Below are 10,356 nucleotides of genomic sequence, written 5' to 3' on the forward strand. Positions count from 1 at the left end.
GGCAAAGTTGTCCATCATCGCGTTCCGTTGTCGCTCGAGGGCTTCTTCGAGCAAGATTTTGATGGGATCTCCTGCCCCCTCGTCTTTCTTCTCGTCCGCCATGGGAGGCCGTCGGGATTTGCGAGGCTGGTATTGCAAAGGTTCAACCAGTTCAAGCCCTAACTCCTTATATCCCAACCTTGTTGAGGACATGCAAAGAAAAACAGAGAAAAAGCAGACCGCTCTGATACCACTGATCCGGATTTAAACAGGAACACAACAAATTACAGATATAACCATATACACAAAGATGCAGCGGAAATAATACTTCATTTCATTAATGGAAAATACTGAAATATGCTTACAACCAGAAATAGAAGTAAACCAGCTAGGGCGATGGTAGCTTATCTCTGAGAAGAGATGTGATGGCTACGTGCCTCTGAACTGTGTTACAATGAGGCTCGAAGGCCTATTTATTTTTGAGAAACAATGGAAAACCCTTAACATTCCAAAACCTAACCCTAGGAGATGAAACGCCAAACTGTGGGCCCCGTTTGGGGTAAATTGGTACATCAACTTCCCGGGGTCGTAACTTTGGCATATGATCTCCGTTTGACGCGTACAATAGCTCATTAGAAAGATCTATCCGAGCACTATCATTGTTGGATTCCCCAAAAAACGTCGTTTAGGGCCTCAAAACGGCTCCGGAAGTTCAGGACCTGAAAAACTGCTAAAAATAGTAAGTTGTGCTACAATTAAGGAAACTGAAAATGCTGAGAAAGACAATGGTGGGGGTCCAGGTGAACTTGGCAGGTGGCCACCAATATCCACCTGGATCATATGTATAGGTAAGAAGATGCCTATGAACTAGCAATTGTCCAAGTGTTGAATTTCTTGGTGCTTATGGACATTGTAACTTTATAAAATACATTTTAAACTTATTCTACTAGTCATCATTTTTCAAGGCCTATTTAGTCCAAGTGTTGAATTTAGGTTCTCATGCCATTGTAAAATACGCATTCTCTAACTCTTAAAAGAATTTATTTGTGCATATTCAACTACATATATATGGACATATAACTATCACTTTAACATGATTATTTAATATTTAAATTGACAGGGTTCTTGTGAATTTACAAGGTTGACTCACATAAAACTAATGAAACCATATAAATTAAATGGTTGATACAAATAGATAGACATCAATTCATAATCAACATTAGAATACTTATTTCATAATACATCTCTCATTGTTAAAATTACAAAAAACAAACCATAAAAACTAAATAAATTAGCACAATCATATAAATTAAATGGATAATAAACACTAATAGACATAAATCTATGATAAACTTCAAAGCACTTGCACACACTTCACTGTGGGGATTCTTAATTTATAAATAGGATTTTTTACAATACCATGGGCCAATAATATGGTTTATCAAAACCACTTGCCCAAAAAAATCATATCTTATTTCATATTATACTTGTTCCTATCATATTTTTTTGAATTAATTAATTTACTTTAAAGGAAGAATGATATAACTACTTTGAAAATAAATTTCAACTTATGATTTGTGTATACTACTATGAATATTCTAGAATATTTCATGGAGGTTAAATCCCTACTATCCACCTAACAATCATTGGTAATTAAATTAAAATTCTAGAATACCTATTCTAAAATATAAATACCCAACTACATAATTGTAATTTTATTTAAATTACTATTATTATTATTTTTTGGTCAAGTAAGAATGGATCCTTCTATTAACTGAACTAGTACATTACATATGTTACACATCTATACAAGTGCAGAGACCAAAACGAGAACTAGCCTATTGTGGGAATGCCAACAACAGGAAACAAACCAAATCCCATGGACTTTCAAAACCTATTAAACAGGAAGGAGTGTTAGAATCCCAAGGGCTCTCTATCATCCACAGACAACTGAAGGGCATCTGCTAAGCTCCAGACCATTGCTCCGAACCCGACGGTAACACAAACCTTAGTTAAAAATTTTGAAGTCTGCATTTTTGAAAAAACGTCAGCTCTTCTACACCGTTGATATTTTCAAGATCCAACGGTCCCATCACTTCCTAACTGCAAAACTTGCCCTCTTTTATCAACCATCGATCTTGGTCCACCAGATCTAACGGCTCACACGTTTTTCACACGTTTAACTTGCGCACCTCAAACCCACTCGAAAAGCAGTTTCCCTCTCTCACCTCACTGCTATGTGTCACTGTGTGAGCGGAATCGGAACCAAAGGGGAATTACCGCTTACTACCTTTCCTCTGCCCGAAATCCACTCGTGTGTTTCTCCAACCCCATACTACCAATCTATACCCGACAAAAACACAAACCATAGTTCTCAACAAAGCTTGAAATCTGCCCCACTGAGGAAACATCAACACTTCTCCACCATTGATCTATTCAAGATCCAACTGTCACAACACTTCATGACTTCGAGACTTTCTCCTCATTTGTCAACCATCAATCTCTCTCCTCCAGATCTAATAGCTCACACGTATTTCACACGGTTAACATGCGCACTCCAAATCCGCCCAAAAAAAGTAGTTTCCCTATCTCACCTTGCTGCTACTTGTCACTGTGTGAGTGGAACTGGAGCCAACAGGGAAATATCATTTACGAGCTTTCCCACGCCCGAAATCCACTTGTGGTTTTCTCCAACCCACTTCTGCTCATTAAGTGTCGGGTAACTTTCTCGCCCAAACACCATAGATCTATCTCAACCGAGATCTATCGGTCCAAAATCAGTCCTCACGCCACTGCATCCTTGGTCTTCCTCTGCTGATCTCAACCATTCGCTCAAATCCGATGGAATACTAATGCTAATACAATCTGCGGACTATTGCCAAACAACAAGGAAACAGTTTAGGCTTCCCTATCCTCCTGCCTGTCTCTTGAGCCTCTTCGATCCATCCTGTCAATCCAACAATCCCTATCTTCGGCAGCCTAACAGAGACAATCCTCTAATATTTTTCTTAGGGGTAACAACTCCCAAACTTACCGAGTGTCCCTTTCTTTATTAATCACTCCTTCATTCGCCAGATGATCAGCTAACAAGTTAGTTGTTTTTTTCACATGGGAAAATCTTAAAGTTTTTAAGGTTTACAGGTGGGTATAGATATGGTGAAAGACTTGTGATAGCCTCCAGTGTTTCGACACTTTATCCGGTGATGTACCATTGCATATTTTCTTGGCCGCTCTAATAAATTATGAATCTGCTTCAATGATGGCATTGTGTGGATTTGAGTCCAGCAATATTTCCAAGCATTTCTCTAAGGCCATGAGTTCTGCAATGTTATTAGTGGCCTTCCCCAATTGTCCATGAAAGATATCCTTTATTTAAAACTGTTCATCTCATATAACACCCCCAAAACTAGCTAACCATGGGTTGCCCTTAGATGCTCCGTCTATATTGACCTTTAAGAAACCACATGGAGGAGGCTTCCAAATATTTGTATTTGTTTATCTCACACCCTTGATTATGCCCCATCGGCCTATAGACTAGAGACCCAAATGTAGTAGTATACACACATCTTGGGGTAGAGGAGGATCCTTATAAAGTTTCCTCAACAAGCTTCTGACTGTGTCTTTGAGTTGCCTTAAAATTTGGTCAATTATGTGTTGGGGATTTCTTGCTTTGTTCTTGAAGATACGACTATTCCGTTCTTTCCAAACATCCCAGAAGACAAAGCCTAGAGCCAGAGTCCAGGCTTTATTAATCATTTCATTCCCTGAGAAGTTTTTCCTCTCATTCTTCAAAGTGTTGGAGATGTTGAGACTATCCCTATCAGTGTGCCTAAATATTGAGGCCACCCATTCCCACACGATAGAGGTGAAAGGGCAGAGGTTGAGAAGGTGATCCATCATCTCCTCTTGTGAGCCACAAAGGTAACATTTGGATGGTCCAATGAAGCCTTTTTTCAGGAGATTCTCCCAAGTTAAATTTCTCCTTTGATGAACTAGCCAAATAAATAACTCTATTTTCACCCAGTGAGGGCTCTGCCAAAGATTCTTCCAAACTTGATCAGGGTTTAGGTAGTTAAATCATGTTAATACCTGTTTAGCTTCTTTGAGGTTAAAGTTTCCTTCAGTGTTCTTTCCCCATCTTAGTTGGTCAGGTAAGGAGGATACCAGAATCCTCCTATGCTCTAGATCTTGAGCAAGAGAGTCTGCCTGGGCCTTCAGAGGGCTCACTTCACTATGGCCTAGATCCTTCCAAATTCTTCATTTTCCATTGTTCCTTACCTAGTCCCAGAAGTCATTCAACATAAGTAGACCTTTGTTATCTATGTCATTCTTGAGAGTTGTTAATTCATCCTTATAAAATTTGGGTTCCTGTTGCCAGTTATCCTCCCAAAATCGTGCTAGGTTCCCAGCTTGAATCTCCCAGAAAATATGTTGCTGGACAATACTTTTATTTTCCCAGGCAAGGTTCCAAATGTGGGAGCCCTTAGTATGCCCTGACATTCCAATGTGATCCTTATCCTACCAATTCTTGGCATATTTTTGTTTCCAAAGCTTAGACCAGGAGGTTGTCGATTCCTTGATCCACCTCCACCAGAGTTTAGCTCCCAAAACTATTTTAAATTACTATTATTATTATTAACTAGACAAATAATAAATGTATAAATTAATCATATATATACATTTGAAAAAACATAAAACATAAGCTTATCCATGGAAATTGATTCTATTCACATTTATCATAAAAAAAAATTCATGGTGTCTTTTAACATCAAACGCTCCATGAATTAGTTTTCTCTTTTCAACAATATAATCCCATTTTTGGTTTGTATATGTTCTATCATCTTTTTTCACAATAGAAATTATCAGTGTGAATGCATTACAAAATTGTATCACATAAATCATTTAGCTCGGGAGTGTTTTTTTTAAGATTCTAAAAAGTTTATTGTAACTTTGTATAAATTTTGGTTTTAATGGATTGTTCTCGAATGCATCTCTTGAAAAACAAATATCCAAAATATGCATATATATTTTTTAATCTTTGATTTGTTTTTTTGTTTTATTTTAATCCATGTAAATGTGAGGTCTAGTTATTATTGGAAACAATTCTATTCTTTCAACTTTTATATATATGGAGTCTTCTTACATCTATTTTTTATTTATGTTACAATGGATTTATGTTTATACCATCACTATCTTATTTTATAATTTAAGTATTCAAGTTTTTCTAATAGCTATATAAATATTGCTATAATATCATAAGTAAAAGAGGTTTACTGCTATAATATCATAAGTAAAAGAGGTTTGCAGATAGAGTATGAACCAAATTTTAATAAAGCATATTCTCATTATAAAACTATTGAAAAAGGAATTACATAACATTTACATGTCTGTTTTGTTTTTTTCCATTCTACAAGTAAAATTAAATGAAAATTATCTAAATACTTTTTTCATAAAAAAAATCCTTCCACATTCTTCCCAATCAGAACTTTTAGTAACAAGAATAACTTTTTGTTTCTTTCAATTCCCCAAAGCTTACTTCTATGTTGTAAAAAGAACTTAGTCTCACTTCACTTTCTTGATTTACACTTTTTTCTTCTTAGTTTCAATTCTTCCTTTCTTGATATTTCCTCTTACACCTTCTCTAGGTGCTCTCGCGGAGAAAATTACTTCTTATTTATATTTAATAGAATTAGTTTCTTTTCCTCTGCCTAGCAAATAACCCGCGGCTAGAATTTTGTTCTTTGGCCAAGGCTTTTCCATGGTATTTTTTAAAGTATGGGGAAACCTATCATAACTTAGTTATCAAAATGCCAACTCAAATAACCAACTAGTGATCTGAAATGGGGTAAACTTTCACTGTTGATCCCTCTGAGTCTTGGGTCGTTAACCTATATTTTTTTAAGTTGAGGAAGACGAGCTCTGAGCCAAAGCCAAGGAAAAGCAATGTTAGGGAATACTCTAGACCCAAGCTTTTCAATGGCATTATAAGCATAATAACTAAGAAAATTAGGTTTTCAATATTTTTTCCAAATTCCAGGTTAACCCTGAAAACAAATTCCTCAAAATACATCACCACTAAGACTTTTTAGAGTTTAAAATGTTTTTTTCCAGGTTTAGTTTACGTAGAAAGTTATCAAACCTATTTTTATTTATTTATTTAATTACATCGTCAGGCCTTTCCCTTTGAGGTGATCTCTCCTCTAATTATCGTTTTCATTGTTGTGCACCATATTACATGTTTGATGATTTAAATGTTGCCCTTCGTTGATCTCATAACCCACTCCTCATAACCGACTCTTTACCGCTCAACTAACTGTCTCATTAAGTTTTTAGTTGCATCCTTACTACCTTGGCTTCATTATTATTGCCCATTTTCCCTTCATTTCTGTGAGTTTGAGTCGAATATGAAGCAATCATGACTGAAAATAAGTTTTCACCACCACCTGTTGGCTACTCTCAACCAATTCCTCTGCTAGGTTCGGCTCTCTTGGGATCCTCTTTTTTCTTTTATTAAAATAATTTTGATGATTTTATCAAGGTATACAACCCAACATCCTCCTCTCCAGTACGTTGAATCTTCTCGAACTATAAAATCGTAGCAGAGAGGCGAGAAAGGATTTATTAAAGGAAGCTATGAATTCAGTTGCATTTTTTTTGGTTATTATGCAAGTATATATGGTTTATTATTTTGGTTTATTATTTTGCGTTATTGATTTATGTTCTTTTATGGATTTGCAGTCTCCCTCCGTGTTTTTTGGTTGTGCGAGACATGTTGCTGATGAGTGAGCACTAGATTGGATTTATATTGAGAAAAAATAAATAAGGTTCTATGGTCGTAGAAAATGGTTTTTATAATTGTGGGTTATAATTTTTGTAAACAGATGAAAGTTTTTCGTATGTAATATTGTAACTTTTAGTGGTAGCCTGCCATTTATTTACAGGCCTTAATAATACATTGGTATGTTTTTGTTGGTTATGTTGATGCGCTTCTTTATTATTGCTCATTCTGCCTTCATTTTTGTGAGTTTGAATCGAATATTAAGAAACCACGTCTGAACAAGTTGTCATCACCACCTGCAGACTACCCTCAACCAATTCTTCCACCAGGATCAGCGCTCTTGTGATCCTCGTTTGTTTCATCTCGTCAATTATTTTCTTGAATGACGATCACAAATAATTTGTATTTAGATTAAATTAATTTTGATGGTGTTATCAGGGTATCCAACCCAAGCTCCTCCTCTCCAGTACGTTGAATCTTCCCCGCCTGTAAAAACGCAACAGAGAGGAGAGAAAGGATTTATTGAAGGATGGTATGAATTCAATTGCAATTTTTTGTTATTATGCAAGTATATATGGCTTATTATTTTGCGTTATTGATTTCTGTTCTTTTATGGATTTGCAGCCTCGCAGCTATGTGCTGTTGTTGGTTGTGCGAGACATGTTGCTGATGGGTAAGCACTGGATTGGATTTATATTAGAAAAAATAAATAAGGTTCTATGGTTGTAGAACATGGTTTTTATTTAATTGTGGGTTATGATTGTTGTAAATAGATGAAATCACCAACCAATGAACAGGGTTTTCCGTATGTAATATTGTAATATTTAGCGGTAGTCTACCATTTATTTACAGGCCTTAATAATACATTGGCAATTGCCAAATATTTATAGATGCGGATTTAGGATCCGAGAGTAAGATGAATCCATCTTGTAAGGGTGCTCAAGTTATTTTTATGTGTTTTCTCATTATTTTTATTCTATTGAAGTTTTTATCCTTAATTTTTATTATATTTTTTTTATTACAATGTTTTAATATCAAATTTAGTTGTATTTTGATTTTTATTTTTAATTTTCCTTAATTTTATCCTAATTATTCTTATTAATATAATATTTAGTTATAGTTTTACTTATTTTTATCCTTATCATCTTTAATACTATCCTTATATTTATTATCCTCATTTTGATATAGATTAATTACATTAATTAACATGAGGTAATTAGTTATCTTTTAAAATCTATTTATTTTAAATATTAATGAAATATCTTTTATGTTTTTTTAATATAAATTAGGTATTTTTTAAAATTGAAATAGAAAGATTTAAGCAGTTATCTTTTTCTTATTCTTATTTCTAGATACTAATGTAATAATATTTATTTACCACTACAATCACATTAAACATATTAATGTGGTTGATATAGAAGGATTCGTAAATATAACAAAAAAAACTATTGCAACACTAAGAATGTCTTACCAATCCACACATTTACGTGATTAATTATGTATAAAAAAGTTATGGGTCAATTTTAAACCAATCCACACATTTATCTAATTAACTATGCATAAAAAAGTTATGGGTCAATTTTAACTTCAGAAAAAAAGAAAAAAAAGAATTACACGTCTTATTGTAAAACATATTGTAACATCCCTACCGGGTAACTCATCATAACTAACAGTTATGAATAATTACTTAGTATCGGAGCTGATCCTTAACACTCGGAACTAATTCTTGAATTTGGATATCGGAATTGAAATGATAGGCAGAGGATCGTGATAAAAGGAAACGTGTCGTGGATGGCATCACGATGTGCGGAAAACTAATTGAGGGGAATTTTGGCAAATTATATCATGACTGACAAACACCAAATTCGTGGTGGGTCAAGCGGTCAGAACCGAACGGTTACATGTGAATAGACCAATGTAGAGTGGCGGGTAGCCAAACTTCACGAGAAATGGAACAACGCGATAACTATAATAGTTGATGATTTCCGACGGTGGGTAAGAGGTGATAAACCTGACAATCAACGTGATGACTATATGTCAAAGCAAAACCACGTGCGACCGCAGGTTTGAACCCGCAACCCATGTAACGATAATAACCATGTACCCACCTTTAACGACGGTGCCAGGCGTAATAACTGATTCTTGGCATGGGAACCGATTCTCGAATGGTAAAACGGAATGAGAAGGTGGCCGCAAGGGCAGGAGAGGAAAAAGGTGAGAAAGCGTATTGCAGTTGGAGATTGGGGGGATTAGCATCGGGAGGGAGTGCTCAGATTCATGTGGTGCAACGATTGGCGGAACGATATCCTTGTTTACGAGTTGCAGAAGGGCCAGTTAATCTGGAAACTCTACTTTCCTGAACATTAGGTCGCCACTTCCGATTCTGTTATCCATTACTTATGACTGCAACGTAATGGTAAGGAATAGATGTTAGCAGAGTTGGGTTTGTTACCCTTGTGAGCCATGCTGATTTCTGCAACATGGACGCATCCTGGGGTTGCTTTCCTCTACTAACATCCTCGGGAACGCAGCGAGCATCTCCTTGAGGTTCGATGAGACTTTGGTTGAGGTTTTTCCGGCTTCATCCTTCCACGGGCCATAGGAGCTTTTAAGATTCCAAACCAGACAAATACTGCGGAGTCCAAACCCAAATGAGAAGTAGCTTCTCTCGGCAGTTTACCTGAACATTAGAAATGCAGAGCCATGGAGTGGGCTTCCAAAAGAACGTAATAGAAAGGATCTTGTTGTGTTTTCCTCTGGCCAGCACCGTCCAGTATTGGAGGAGAAGATACCGGATGGGTGAAAATCAAGATCAAGAAGAGACCTGCGTGGTTCTTCCTCTGCAAAACAGGTAAGTTCTCATGCACCTTTGACTTTGAAATGAACCGCTGGTACAAGATTTCCAGCCCTTCAATCCCTCGGATGTCTATTATTACTGCAGCAGGCAGCGTTTTATGTTTGGAAAATCTCGTTATAGAGTGCATACTTCAGGTTTGTGTTCTATGCATGTTGTCTGCATGATAGCAAAACTATGTGAAACTGTTGAAATATAACTTTGTGAAAGGAATACATGCGCAAGGGAGCAGTACAATAGTTATTACCTGGTATGTAAACATAAGCAATGTGTTATATGTTTTAAAAAGGAAATATGGACTGGCAAAAACTAATGAAAAGATCTCTTTAGATGTTGATTATTGATTGAATAAGATTGTAGCTAATCTTGTTGCCAAGATTGTTATTATGACATGCTTGCTCATGCAAATGAGTAGATGATAAAAGATCCTTTTTAAAGGTTGTTTAATGAATTATTGATAATGTATCTAATATTGTTGCCAAGCTTGTTGTCAACAGCATGGACAGGAAACGATGGCGGTTGGTGCCAAAGGAACGTGATGTTTAGTATTGGCAGGATAAGGATTATTTGCCCATGCAGAGGAGTCCAAATTGCAGTATTGTCCTTTGCTAGAACAATTATGCCACAAGGATTATTGCATGTGGCGGTATGTAAATAAGAGATTACATGTAAGCTGTATTAGTTGTTAGCTAGTTATGTGATAGCTTAATAATAATTCATTGTAAAGATTTTAAGACAATGGTTA

The 10,356-nt window shown here is 35.9% G+C and overlaps 1 protein-coding gene across 1 annotated transcript; it reads left to right on the forward strand.

The window, feature by feature from the left end:
- Positions 1–6,394: 6,394 nt before the first annotated feature.
- LOC149187773 (uncharacterized) lies at positions 6,395–7,427 on the forward strand. The gene is made up of 3 exons (XM_089412882.1): positions 6,395–6,455; positions 7,196–7,289; positions 7,382–7,427. The coding sequence occupies exons 1-3, from the start codon at positions 6,395–6,397 to the stop codon at positions 7,425–7,427; spliced, it is 201 nt and encodes a 66-aa protein (XP_089269008.1).
- The last annotated feature ends 2,929 nt before the right edge of the window (positions 7,428–10,356 follow it).

This window comes from Pinus tabuliformis, chromosome 3_1, assembly GCF_031772625.1.
Source record: "Pinus tabuliformis cultivar Carrire ecotype Pingquan chromosome 3_1, CPIR1, whole genome shotgun sequence".
NCBI lineage: Eukaryota > Viridiplantae > Streptophyta > Pinopsida > Pinales > Pinaceae > Pinus > Pinus tabuliformis.

What these genes read in the sequence shown, in the direction of transcription:
- LOC149187773 (XM_089412882.1), top strand. Translation starts at nt 6,395, where the DNA reads ATGACTGAAAATAAGTTTTCACCACCACCTGTTGGCTACTCTCAACCA. An exon ending in TCAACCAATTCCTCTGCTAG is followed by an intron (nt 6,456 to 7,195) that starts GTTCGGCTCTCT and finishes TGGTGTTATCAG; the next exon opens with GGTATCCAACCCAAGCTCCT. An exon ending in AAAGGATTTATTGAAGGATG is followed by an intron (nt 7,290 to 7,381) that starts GTATGAATTCAA and finishes ATGGATTTGCAG; the next exon opens with CCTCGCAGCTATGTGCTGTT.